The sequence below is a fragment of the Falco rusticolus genome, chromosome 3 (assembly GCF_015220075.1).
Source record: "Falco rusticolus isolate bFalRus1 chromosome 3, bFalRus1.pri, whole genome shotgun sequence".
Lineage (NCBI taxonomy): Eukaryota > Metazoa > Chordata > Aves > Falconiformes > Falconidae > Falco > Falco rusticolus.
Window position 1 is genome coordinate 36,989,789 of NC_051189.1, and position 13,250 is coordinate 37,003,038.

General features: G+C 44.2%; 1 protein-coding gene across 2 annotated transcripts; it reads left to right on the forward strand.

Annotated features, from left to right (window-relative positions):
- The first annotated feature begins 2,058 nt into the window (after positions 1–2,058).
- On the forward strand, positions 2,059–12,931 carry IL7 (interleukin 7). 2 transcript variants are annotated; one of them, XM_037381894.1, is made up of 5 exons: positions 2,059–2,492; positions 5,553–5,692; positions 9,307–9,393; positions 10,172–10,324; positions 11,784–12,931. In XM_037381894.1, exons 1-5 carry the CDS (start codon positions 2,483–2,485, stop codon positions 11,934–11,936), a joined length of 543 nt encoding a protein of 180 aa, XP_037237791.1. In that variant the 5' UTR covers positions 2,059–2,482; the 3' UTR covers positions 11,937–12,931. The 2 variants fall into 2 exon arrangements, with proteins under 2 accessions (XP_037237791.1, XP_037237792.1); XM_037381895.1 differs by lacking the exon at positions 9,307–9,393.
- Positions 12,932–13,250: the final 319 nt, after the last annotated feature.

Sequence of the window (13,250 nt, forward strand, 5' to 3'; positions counted from 1 at the left end):
AGATCGATTGGGATCTAAATACAGGATCAGGTCACACCATCTATTTGTCACTTCGACTAAAGAAAAAATTCCATATACATTCAATGGACAGACAGTTCATCTTCTTAAAAACCAGCAGACAAGACCCTGCCGCTTCCCAAGAAAAGAGTACTTTTCCTATTAACTGCTGTTAACACTCTAGCATAACCTTTCAGAGTCATGTTTCCATTAACGCGTAAAGCTACTACACCGACTTCCCATCAATCACACTATTTTTATAAAATCTAAATTGAGGCAATTATCAGTCTTTCTGATGTTTCAGCCAAAAAACTAGCATAACCAAAGGAGCTAAAGATTTTTTTATATATATTTTACACCTTGACAATTTACTAGCATCTACATAGAATATCTCATTTTGTGAGTACGCATGTACTATCATAAGAAACCGGAAGAACTACTTGCCTAGAAGGGAAGTTGATCTTGTGGATATGGTTTTGCAGGACGGGAGCTTTATAGTGCAGTTTTTTTCAAGACCTGTGAGACCAGTCTGTAAGTGCCAGACCCTAGAAACAGTTAGTCATAAATTTGCTTGCATTTCATCAGGTACCGTTCCCCCCAAAAAGAAGAGCGCTGTGGCATTCTCTGACCTGCACACAGCAGCAAATTCAAATGTGCACGGGGGGATGTTTTCAGACAGCATTTGGCAGAGAAGGGAAAAGAAGACAATAAAAGAAAAAAAGAGTGACGGTGTAAGACACATCTAAGAACTAGATCATGTAGCTATTAGTGAGGCAAAATCCTTGACCAAATTCAAGGTCCGAGCCAGCCGTCACATCCAGCCTGGCACACATTAGGGGAAAAAGCAAGCACCGGCACTTGGCCTTTGTGTGGAGCTCTGTTGATATCAATCACTGTCCCTTGCCCAAATAGTCCAGTAGTGACATTAAACGGTTACTAAAGTCAATCTTGAGAGGGTGGAAAACACCCTCACTCTTGAATCTTGTCAGAACACTTCTGAAGGATTGCTTAAACTTTTTTCCAAAGAAAAACTCATGAGAAGTCAAAAGCAGAGTGTAGTCCACGGGCAAGTAAACAGGGCTGAATACCTCCTCGTATGTGAATGAAGTGACATAACTGCAATACCAGAAAACAGGAGAAAACCATCCTGAGCAGTCTACACTTCAACTGACTCCATGTACTTGCTCCTTGATACTCACATCTATCCCCTTAGGTCAGCGCCCTCCTGAGAAGGGAGAGGGGTTATGGAATCAGGTCAGACTCGAGCTCAAGCAGAGCAGAAAAAGTGACATAGAACTCAAAACTCAAGAAAGTACACTGGGCAGGAGATGTGAAGGGGATGCTACACATACTTTTCATACCCTACTTTATTCCAAGCCTTTTCACCTACACCAAAGCACCGGGTTTTGTCACTCTGAATTTACCCAGGAAACCACAGCTGGCTACAGCTCTGTCTTTTAGAACTTGAGCTTCTTCTACACTTAAAAACACCTCCTGGTGCATTCACTCACTGTCTTTTGTTAATCCTCAGGGATTTCTGCAGACGAGCTAATGGCGGGGGGAGGGGGGGGGCGAAGTCCGCCGCGTGCCAGCAGCCCGGGTAACCCCCGGTCCGGGACGGGGCCCTCCGGGAGGTCCCCCCGCCCCCCCCCTCCTCCCCCCAGGGACAGCGGAGCGGGGCGCAGGCTTCTGCAGAGCAGCTCAGAAGCCCAGTTTCTCCTCCCAAGAAAAAGACTCCAGAGCACGGTTGGTTTCTTTTTTCATCCACCCCCCCGCTTTTCTTTCTTTTCTTTTTTTTGGTTTTGTTTGGGGGTTTTTGTTTTGTTTTGTTTTAGGATTTCTTCCCGCGGATGAGCGGCTCTTTCCACGCGCACTGCCAAGGACCATCCTTCCTCCCCGGCCGCGCACACGGCACTGGGCGTGTAGCCGGGGCTCTATGTAACGCCGCCGGCACGGCACGGCCCCGCCACTGCCCCGCCACTGCCGCGCCGCCCGCCCGCCCGCGGGGATCCCGGCGGAGCCCGCCGCCGCTGCCGCCCTCCTCCGGGCGCGCCCCGGGCCCCGGCCCCTGCCCGCTGCCGGTTCCCCCCCGGTCCGGGACGGCTGCCGACCTCCCCCGTGGCGGAGCGGGATGCCTCCTCCCCTGGCGGCCGGCCAGCCGTCCGCGCCCGCCTCGCCGCGCTGAGCCCGCCGCCGCGGTCGGGAGCACCGCGGCCGCTGGCGGAGCAGAAAGTGAAAGTACCTGCCGCCGGCGGAAGCCCCATGGGAAAAGCACAGCCCGGCCGTCCCGCAGCCGCCTCTGACAGCGCCGTGCCCCGCCGCGGCAGGCGGGCGGCGGGGGGGTGCTGAGCCCCGGCTGGCCCCCGCGGCCCCTCCGGCCCCGCAGCGCGGCGCTCCGCGGGCTGCAGGCACCATGGGCCAGGCGGCGCCGCCACCATGACCGCGGAGCCGCCGGCGCAGCGCCCTGCCGCCCAACCCGCGGACCATGTTCCATGGTAAGGAGCGCGCACCGCACCGCACCGCACCCCGCCGGGCCGCGCCGCTCTGCAGGCGCCGGCGGGCAGAGCCGCTCGGGGCGCCCCGCTCCACCTGCGCCCGCCCGCGCCGAGCTGTGCTGGCTCCGCGCCGCTCCGCGCCCCGGCCGCGCCGGCTCCTCACCCGCTCCGCTGTCTCCGCGCCGCCGGCCCCGCTGCCTCGCCGGCTGTGGCAGCGCGGTGCCGCCCGGCGCCCTTTTAAACCCGCGGTGACGGCCGGGGAAATTCCCAGGTTTGTTTTTTCTTTCCTTTCCCAGCTAGAATGAAAGTAAAAGCGGCCGGTTCCCATCCCGCCCGCTGCCGGGAAGCGGGGCGCGGGAGCGGGGCAGGCAGCAGGAGGGTGCGGGGCGGGGGCGCAGCGCCCGGCATCGCCCCGCGCCGCTGCGCGCTGCTCCGCGGGCACCTGCCGCCCCCGGGCGCCGCCGGAGCAGGTGCCGCGCAGCGCAGGGGGCCTGGCCCCGGCGCGGCCGAGCCGCGTCCCCTCGCCCGGCGGGCGGCGGCGGTGGCCCGCGGAGCCGCCTCCACCCGCCCGCCCCCTCGCAGGGGCTCAGCGCGGCAGGGCCGGGCGGGCTGGCCGTTACCGGCGCTCCGCTCGGGGCTGCGGAGCGGAGCGGAGCGCGCGTGCTGCTCGCGGCGGTGCGGGCGGTTGGCGGGGGCCGGCGGGGGCCGCGCCTCGGCACGGGCGCGCCTGGAGCTGCCGCTTCCCGGCTGCATGCTTGGGAGGGGATTTTTAATTGAAAAAAGAAGAGGTTTTTTTTAATATATATTTGGAAATACTGGAATACCAACTCTTCCTGACTTTCCTGGGAGAATTTTTTTGGGCTTTCCAGATACGACTTCCAAGGTTTGGGGAGTTTTCCGAGGGATGGGGTATTACCAGTAATAGATGCTCTCTTTCTTTCGAACTGCTGGAGCACTGTGGAGCGTTATCTGTTTTGCTTCTTTTGAAGCAGCCTAACTTTAAGGAAATTCCTTCCAATTTTCAGCCTAAAGTTCCTGGAACGTTTCATGACACTCCTCTGATGGGTTCCAGAGAACTCATTAAGAACGTCTGAACATGTTTCATTGTGATGCTGCAACGCAATCCACTCATGAAAGACTTCACGAGTGTGCAGCATCTCTTTCAGAATTATCTGCTGTGATTCTGCAATTTCCTAATTTAAAAAAGATTAAAAATCTGTACAATACAGAGAAAGTGAAAATAAATAGAAGTGACTTTGCGGTTCTCGCCTATTATCCTCCACTTGCTGTTGGACAAACCAAATTTTAAGTGATGGAGTCTGTTACATTAATTTTAATTTAGAAGACAGTTATTTGTATCTCTTGAAGCATGTTTTTGAAGCAGCATATTCCAGCTGCTCGTATCACTGTTGTTTGGAAACAAGCATTGCAGTTGTGGGGTTTTTTGCACTGGAATCAAGGGGTGCAATGGTATATTGGGAAAATGTTGTCCTGTAGTTGAGTTCTTGCATTCTTTTGTAAACTTCTTTTAAAATATTAAATCTCAGCCCTACGACTGATAATGTGCTTGGCACAGATATTCACAGGGTTTTTCTGTGGAAGTCAGGTTTACACTTGGAGCTTGAAGATTGTAATAGATAGACCTTACCTGGTTTTCATATTTACTACATGTAGGATCCATTTAGCATCCATTTAGCTCTCCAGGCTAGATGTTTTGAGATATTAATAGGCTTTGGTTGATCAGTATATGAAAAGGTTAGAAAATCTGGTTTTCAGGCCATCAAATTTCCCATTAAAATTTGGCAGGCAGCTTGCCATCCGAATTTTGGAATTCAGCTTGTACAGGTAAAAAATTTCCAGTCCTGCTTCTAGGACAGAGGTGTACATCACAGCATGTTCACAAGTAATCTATCAGGAAAGAAAGGCTTTGGTTGTCTGGGAAGGTGGTATGCGTTCTGCTTTGAAGCAGCAGCGTGCACTGGGAGTCGGCTGGGATGGGCTGTGAGGGACCGTGTTTCTCTGGCAGATGAGCACATGGTGTGGTGTGACTGTGATTCTTGTATCACAGAGCTTAGGTGGCTCAGTATAGATTATGGTCAAGTTTCATTGCTTTCTTTTTAGTTACTCAATAGCTCTCTCTGAGGCTGGGATTAACTAGTGATGCCCAAGTCAGAGATGCCCATCTCTGAGCGCTGGACTGGCAGTACCCAATGCTCCCATCTTCACCAGAGGAAGGAAAATAGGAGCTAGGGTTAGGGCATCCCTTCTGCCTCTCCTGGCAGAGACCCCACAGTTACTCTGTATGCGTCTGTTGTTCTTACTGAGTAGCAGAGATGGGTAGAAACAGCTCATAACTAGTGCAGGAACCTGCTGTGATCTTTGCTAATTCTCCAACCTAAATTTCTAAGGTTTTTTTTCCAAATAATTTTCCAAATACTTAAATACATTTAAGTATTATCCTCACCAGTCTAGCTGTAGGCCAGAGTATGCAGAGAAGGTGGTGTTGCTGCCTTATCCCATGTTATGGCTGCTAATAGGTATTTGTACATTTGGTCAGCCCCAAAATGTGTATAAACACACTTTTGATGTAAGGACACATTCACAGGCATTTGTAGAATTTATCATATGAAAAATGGACAATTACAGTGAGATTCAGCTGCAGATTAAGACACAGGAATGTCTACACCTATTTGACTAAGACGCACGCTTGCCTACATACATACTAGGTGGTTACGGTCCAGTTATGGTCAATGGAGAGACCTTGTCAACGCTTGCGGTGAAACCTAGAGATTAATTCAGCCCAAGAAGACACCAAGTAGCTGGTCAGCTCAATAGCTGTAGGCTCTTAACACGCTGGCTAAACCACCCTCGAATATGAGGGAGTTTAGACACCCAAGTAGTGTCTTAACCTGGAGCTGAATCCTTCCCTCAAGGTACAAGTCATTTGGTTGTACAAAGGTCCCTTTTAAACTATTTTAACAGATTAAAGAATATATTTGTTAATACAGCATACAGTCTATGGCATTTAATATGTACTTAACTGCTTTTGTTGTAATCCAGCTGTTTTTAGATCTATCTTCTGGGTTCTGCCACTGCTCCTTGTTCTATCTCCAGTGAATTCATCTAGTTGTGCAATGGGAAATAAAAATGGAATCCGTGCGAAGTATGAGAATATACTAAGCCATGACATCAATGAGCTGGTAGGTAATAGCTCTTGGGCTTTCAAAAAATAATGGTTATTTTTAGATTATAGAAAATAATAATTAAAAAAAGCTCTAATGTTAACATACGATAAAAGACCAATTTAAAATCACACATTATCCTGTAATGGTGGATTTATTTGAGTATGTGCAACAATTCAGTCTCTTTAAAATCTCTGAAATCTGTGGATGCTGCCTATTTGCATGTACAAATACTGTGATGCAGGTATTTGTACCTGTGCACCATGTAGTTAGATACATGTACCATTTGGCCCTAAATAGTATAATATATTACATTAAAAAGTACTCTTTTCTTGAAGTAATTTCATGACTACTTCTGTTTGTATCTTCTTATTAAGAGAAGAAAGCATTAAACAATCTGTAATTTATTCTACTAATTGTAGACTTCTTGACTGAAGTTTTTATGTTGTCCATTGAATACAAATGCAGAGGCCACAAAATTCATACAACAGAAAAAGTTTCTTTGTCTTCTACTTGTTAATATATCTTGTTTAGTCAACAAAGAATCAACTTTTCTAGATGGCAGCAGAGAAAACCTGAACTTTCTCAGTCGTAAATCTCTGCCATTATGGCTTTATCAGCCAGATTTATTACAGTTTTGCAAAACAGTATAACATTTTACCGATCCATGCTCAAAACCTACCTTCCACCTCTTCATCATGAATTATTAACAATCAAATTCATCTCTCAAGAACACTTTCATGGGAGAAAGCACTCTCTGTAGTTGGATTAGCAAGGCATTTCTATGAAAATGGGATTTTTCTGATAGTTTGTCACTAAACGAGCATTCACCCTTGTGTTGCAGTCTTAAATCAAGATTTATGTGCATGAAATACAAATGATATATAGTGCTTTTCCAAAGGTGAAATCAGGAGACATTGTATTTCTTCACACCTACAATCCACCACCATTCTTCAGAGCATTAGGCCAGTGGTTTCCAGCCTTTCCCTATCAAGACACATCAGCCCTCAACTGGAAACAAAATACCTTTAGGGTCAGGGAGCAATCATTTAATTTTGAAAAGCATTCCAATCATGCTTTGTTTGTCGAGATTATGAAGAGAGAAAGGTACATCTGCACAGATAAATGACTATATCCTAAACAAGGCACCAAAGTTGGGGAGAATATCCATGGCCATTAAAACAGATAAGTAGCCCCTTTAGTTTGTCGTGTTATTTCTGACAAAGACAAGTGTTTCTCAGAGAACAAAAACAAACCCTCTCAGTGAGCAGTTGTAGGACAGCTGACCTACAAGACTAAACAATACGACAGGAGTAACAGCCTCTGGGAGGCAGATCTTGCTGTCTTCTGGTTCTGGAGAGCCATGAGGTGCATCCCAGCTCTCCTTGAGCTGCAGGGTTGGGGTGCTAGAGGGGTGTTCTGGGCCGGAGATGCCTTGCCACTTCCCAGCTGCACCCCAGGGTGCCATAAAGGATTTGAATGGAGCAAAGCCATTCTTCCAGGCATATTTTCTAAGTCTTTGTCATTTTTATCGTAATAAATATTGGGGTTTTAGGAGATATGATTTTTTTAGGAGACTGTATGAGAACTAAAACTGCTACCCAATGAAATAAATAAATAAATAAACAAAACCTTAGTGAGTTATTGTCTGTGAAAAGTAACAGGAATGTAATGACTCTGAAGCTTTTGCTTCCCAGAATAAGCATGCACAAACCACTGCTTGTGCAAGTTTCTTATTTTCCTGTCTTCATTTTTCCCAGTTTAAGAGAGACTCATTTGCTTTCTATGTAAAATCAAGTGTATAGTCTTATATACACTGTAACTTCACAGCAAATACTATAGACAGTGCCGTTCAAGTGATAGCAACTGCCTACTAGGCACCTTCCTGCATTTGCAGAGCCAAAGTAAATAACTTTGAGTCCCTCAGCCTGATGGTTGAAAGCAGTTATGAAGATGACTAGTGGGTTATATACTAGATCTCTTTAAGTAATTTGATTTTCCCTGACTTTTCTGGGGCCAGGATTTCCTTTATGTTGCTTTCATCACAGCAAATAAAACTGCCTTCAGAAAAGTTTACTGTATGTTATACTAAAGATGATTTGAGGAAGCCAGTGAGAACAGGTGAATGCTTAGCAGGTAGCAAATGAAGCCACAGAGATATAGGTTTTAGGGTATTTATTTATTTATTCATTTATTTATTTATAAATCTTAGTGCTGTATGACTGCAGCAGAACTTCTTTCTGTTGTGGTACAAGCAGAGTTGTGCATTATCTTCCAAATATTCGGGTGGGGGTGGGGGGTGTTTGTCAGTGAATATTTGACTCCCTTAAACTCTTGGTTTTGAAAACACTTCTTGGATGAGGTTCTGTTCATATTGTCGAAATTTGAAATACAGGCATGTTACACAATTAAGTTGTCTAATGTATTCATATGTCACGACGGAGGGAAGTCTGCTGATCACTCATATTGAGTGACTGTGTCTTCCCTCCATCGCGACATTCATATGCATGCCTAAGTGAGGACATCTAATACAATATTGTCTGGAGCTGCCTTTTTAAAAGCCCTTCTGGTTATATTAGGTTGTCTGGATACAGGCTGAAGAAGAAAGTCAAGGAATGTTGTTGAGTTGGGTTCAGTTGTCATCTCGATGACAAGCGTGAAAGCAGAAGGAAAAAAATACCCATTGATAAAAGATTGTGGTTACGCAAAGGGAGCAACTGATATTGCTTAGGACATCTTCTGTTAGTGCATACGCAAAGTGAGTGCTATAACCTGCCTGGAAGCCTGGGGCATGTATTTATTGAGACAAACATTGTATTTGATGACTGTGTAAGATTTAAATATTCCTGTATCTTTTAAAATGCCAAAGAACTAAGTAATTCAATAGACTACGAATTTTAAATGTTTAAAAGTTTAAAATGAATAGATTTGTGTCCATTTCTGGGCTCCCCAGTACAAGAGAAATATGGAGCTACTGGACAGAGTCCAGCAAAGGGCCATGAAGACGATTAAGATACTGGAGCATTTGCCCAGTACGGAAAGGCTGAGAGAGCTGGAACTGTTCAGCCTGGAGAAGAGAAGGCTCAGGGGGGATCCTATCGATGTGTATAAATACCTGAAGGGAGGGAGCAAAGAGGATGGAGCCAGGCTCTTCCCAGTGGCACCCAGTGACAGGACCAGAGGCAGCAGGCACACACTTGAAACACAGAAGGTCCCTTCTGAACATCTAGAGGCACTAGTGCACTGTGAGGGTGACCAAGCACTGGCACAGGTTGTCCAGGGAGGAGGTGGAGTCTCCATCCTTGGAGATACTCAAAAGCCACTTGGACATGGTCCTGAGCAGCCAGCTCCAGGTGGCCCTGCTTGAGCAGGGGGGTTGGACCAGATGACCTCCAGAGGTCCTCTCCCACCTCAGCCATTCTGTGATTCTGTGAATACCTTTAGAATTTGTAGCTGGATTGGGGTTTTCTTTGCCTGCTTGCCAAGGAAAAGCTCAGAATTGTACACTAACCCTGCTACACTGAGGAGATTCTGCAGAACAGTTTAGTGTGCGCATCACCAGCTGTTAGTAAGAAACTTGGCTCACTTAATTAAAAGTACTTCCATGTTTAAACATAGATGCTATTTTACAGGTAAATATGTCTGCAGAGTATCGTGACAGGTGCTGCAAGAATAAAAACCATGAAAATAGCAAAGTGTTTTTCTGCAATGATACTCAGGTAAAATTTAACGTCTCAGAATTTACTTTAGAGAATACAAACTCAGATGGGTTCTTTGAACAATCCAGTCCATGAATAACATATTGTGGTAAAGTACTAATACCTTTTAATAGTCAAATCATGATTTTCAGGGTTGTTCCTTTTTTGAATTTGGAATCACATGATTTGTCAAGCAAATTGATATTTTTAAAATTAAAATATTAAGCAATTCCATGTCCAAGAAATGTGTGTGGGGGTTTCTGCTAGAAAGTTTCTTTTATATTTTTAATCCAAAACAGTAACAGAAAACTAATTTTATTTTGCCAATGGAAGTGAACATAAAAATTTCCCAACATCTGTTTTCATTTTTCTACAGAAACCATATTTGCTATGCTTGTCACTTCAGATCTGAAAGCTTTAAAAGTAATAATTTGGGCAGATCTCAAATGACAGAAAGCACAACTGTCAGCTTTTGCTGCATATTTTATTACGACTTGATAAAAGGACTGACTCCACAAATCATTCACCATTTCCCTAACTGCATCAGCTGACTTCATTACTGCTATGATTTCTCCCTAACATGTTTACACTATTGTTGTTACTACTACAAACTGATATTTTAAATATTTTGAAGAGATGGCAGGTAGGTCAGATTAGTCGTGTGTTTTACTGAAAAAGAATGGCACTATGAAAGCAAAAGAAACTAATGGTAACTGATGTAGATTTTTTTTAAAGACAAACCAACATAATGAATGTGGCACAGATTTTTCAGGACACATTTTTATTGCTCTCTTTCCAGGAAATAGAATCACTACAGAGTATGGCATGCAACATGCTCAGATTCTTTCATAAACAAAAAATCAGCAAAGACTTTAGATGGAAAGCAGCATTAGTCTCATGTGGGACATTACAGCTTCTACAGTGCAAATGTGAAAGACTTAAAAAAGAAAAGGTGAGTGGCAGTGATGGCCTACAGGTTGTTGGAAGTCTGTGACTTCTTCCTTAGAGCTCTTCAACACACTGTCATAGCTACTTCTCGAAGTCACAACTATCATGCATGTGTTACATGCAAGACAGATTTTGCTCTGTAGAGTGTGTCTTGTAATGGGCATTAAGGCCAGTGCAAAAACTAAGTCAGATGATGATCTGGAAGTCTGTAGCGAAGACATATACTCTGGTTTGGTACTGAAATACCTGAGTTAATTCTCCAGTAAAAGACAAAGGCCACACTTCTGTGAAGAAGGCCTTTAACTTCTCTAGTGTGTAAAGTCATAGTTGTTACTTCTCATTTGGGTTCTACCCTGAGATTAATGTTTATTTTGATTTGTTTCAGTGAACAATTAGCGGGAGTTTCTCCCCATTCCATAATCCCTTCATTTTCACCACAATATCTCAAACTCAACAGGAACAGTTAGATATGAAAATATTTGGATTTATAAGTCATTGGCAGAATCTGCTCTTTGATTGTCACTGAAATCCAGCGCAATGATCTGCAGACTACCATAGCAAAGGAAGAGTGTTCTTTTAAGTGTAGCTCACAGTTACCTATTGAACACAAAAATACTGACCAACATCAGAAAGTCTCCCCATAGGCACCAGAGGATATAATTCTTCATGATTGCCTTAAATAGTTGGATTGAAGGTTGCCTTTAATTCATTCTTTTCCTCCTTGAAATTGAGAAAATCTTAGAATCCAGAACCAGATCTTCAAAGTAACGTTTGTGTCTGTATTTTGCTTAGCTACCTGTGGTGACTCCAAGGTTTGCCTTACCGTAAAAGCTATCCCTCTGAAGTCATAGAAGTCAAAGTGTCACCCTTGAACCTCCTGCCTAACCTCATGGATGGCTGGTTTTATTTAAAGACCAATTAAAGTCATTTAGGTAAAGTCAAGAACAGCCACTGAATATGGACAAGTCTTCTTGTCTGCGGGCAAGATGCTGAACACTAGGCTACAGCTACCAGCTCCTGGGAATGGGTCTGTCTCGTTCCACCAGGCTCAAGGTACCACACTTGTAGTCCCATCTTTTGAAGTTTGGCTCGCTATTTCAATGGCTTTATTTTTCCAGTCCTTCAAATAATGGAGGATAAATTTTAAACCACTGGCAGAGGCCATACATGTTTTTACTGCTGGTGCACACTGGTTTCAGCTGCCCATATTTGCTGTGTGTTAAAGCCACCTTCTCTCAGCCCAGGGGGCAGGGGTGGCAGCAAGGCTGTGCTCGGAGCGAGAGCTTGAGCATGATGCAGGCTGTGTACCACTGCAGCACGTTCTGTGAGCAACCCAGCTTTCTGGCTTAATTACCATGTAAGGTACCTTCATTATTTATTGAGACGTAATGTTTGTTTTAAAAGATGTCTATATGAAAAGAATAAGCACTTGAAAATTAGCAACACAAACTGTTCTTTTTCAGGTTTGCACGCAGGTAAATACACAAAATAAAGAAGATACAGGAACAAGTGAACAGCCCAAAAAGAAATGTAACCAAGAACTTTGTGAACTGAAAGAAAATATATCTAGCCTTCGATCCTGCTGGAATAAATTTGAAAAAATATTTTCCAGGTGATTCCAGGTGAATCCTGCTTTTTTTCCTTCAAAGTGGTGTTACTTAGTATATTTGCATTTTATATGCATTCTTAGAGTAACTCTGCTCACTTATATGAAAACTTTATGCCAGAATTCTGATGGAAAGCTACTGTACCTTGTTCCTGGTGACGGAATAAACAGAAATGGCTAAACCAAGCTGCTGGAGTCCAAGAAGTGGAAATGAAAGACCAGAATTTGAAACAAAATGGTCCACAGCAAGCCGTGTCCCACCTTTGTGCTCTGGAAACTACTCTGAATTTTCTGATCTTACGAGTAACTTTGTAATACTGTCATATGAAAACATACACTTACATATCTACTGCAATTTATAAACCCATCTTTGAAGCTGCATGTGAAGAAAATAGTATGGAAAAGTAGCTGGTTTCTTTATATCTACATAAAAGACATCAAGGACCAAAGGGAACAATCTACTGAACAAGCCACTGATCTTGGGTCCATTCTGCTGATGCAGTGAGGTTCTCAGCGTGGTTATCTAATGGGTCTGCAAGCCAGTTTCGGTTTGGAAAAACAGAGAGGTTAACTTTTTTAAAAAAAACTAGGAAGGGTACTGATTTTTGAGAGATGTAGCACACTTCTACTGGCTGAAGTAGAGGCAAGACAGTGAGACCTATGGAAGGTGAAAAAGGAGATGCCCGACTGTTCAGCTGACTGGAAACAGCACTAGCCTTCTGTATGTGGTTATCCTGCAGTTAGGTGCAGGAGGAGCTAGAATTCCTTACCTTCAGATTGTGATTCCTTACATGCAGTTATTTTATGTAACGTGTTTAACATGTTAGACAAACATGATTTAAAATGTGTGAATATTTTCAGAGAATAATATATTGGCATTTAACTAATGAAGTGTTCATATTTAGTTTTGGATAAATGGAAGTATTTTTATAGTTTGTAACTTTTGCAGTTTCTTACTTTGATATTATAACTCCTTTGGTAATAAAATATTTGTCTTCTGTGGAATTCGGCTGTTGACTTTTGGGTGTCATTGCTCCTTTTTTAGCCTTTTCCCACAGCTAGTCATTAAAAGGACAGGTGGTAAGATAACGTCCAGCTGCTTAGGACTTCCATTATAAAACACCCATTTCTTAGTTGCTTGCAACCTGGCCAGTTCAGGTAAGCATTTCCATACCAGGTCTCTGCCTTGGACAAAATGCTTTGGGAAATCTTTAGTTAAAGTCAGCCTTTTGTTTCCTGGTTCAGAGTAAAGTAACATATGTTGTTTTATCTGTGTTAAAAAGAAATTTTCTGTGGAACTACTCTGAAAAGTTTTTGGTATTCA

Excerpts from the sequence above, each read along its gene's own strand:
- IL7 (XM_037381894.1), top strand. Across the intron at positions 5,693-9,306 it reads GCCATGACATCAATGAGCTG|GTAAATATGTCTGCAGAGTA; the intron begins GTAGGTAATAGC and ends GCTATTTTACAG. Across the intron at positions 9,394-10,171 it reads TTTTCTGCAATGATACTCAG|GAAATAGAATCACTACAGAG; the intron begins GTAAAATTTAAC and ends CTCTCTTTCCAG.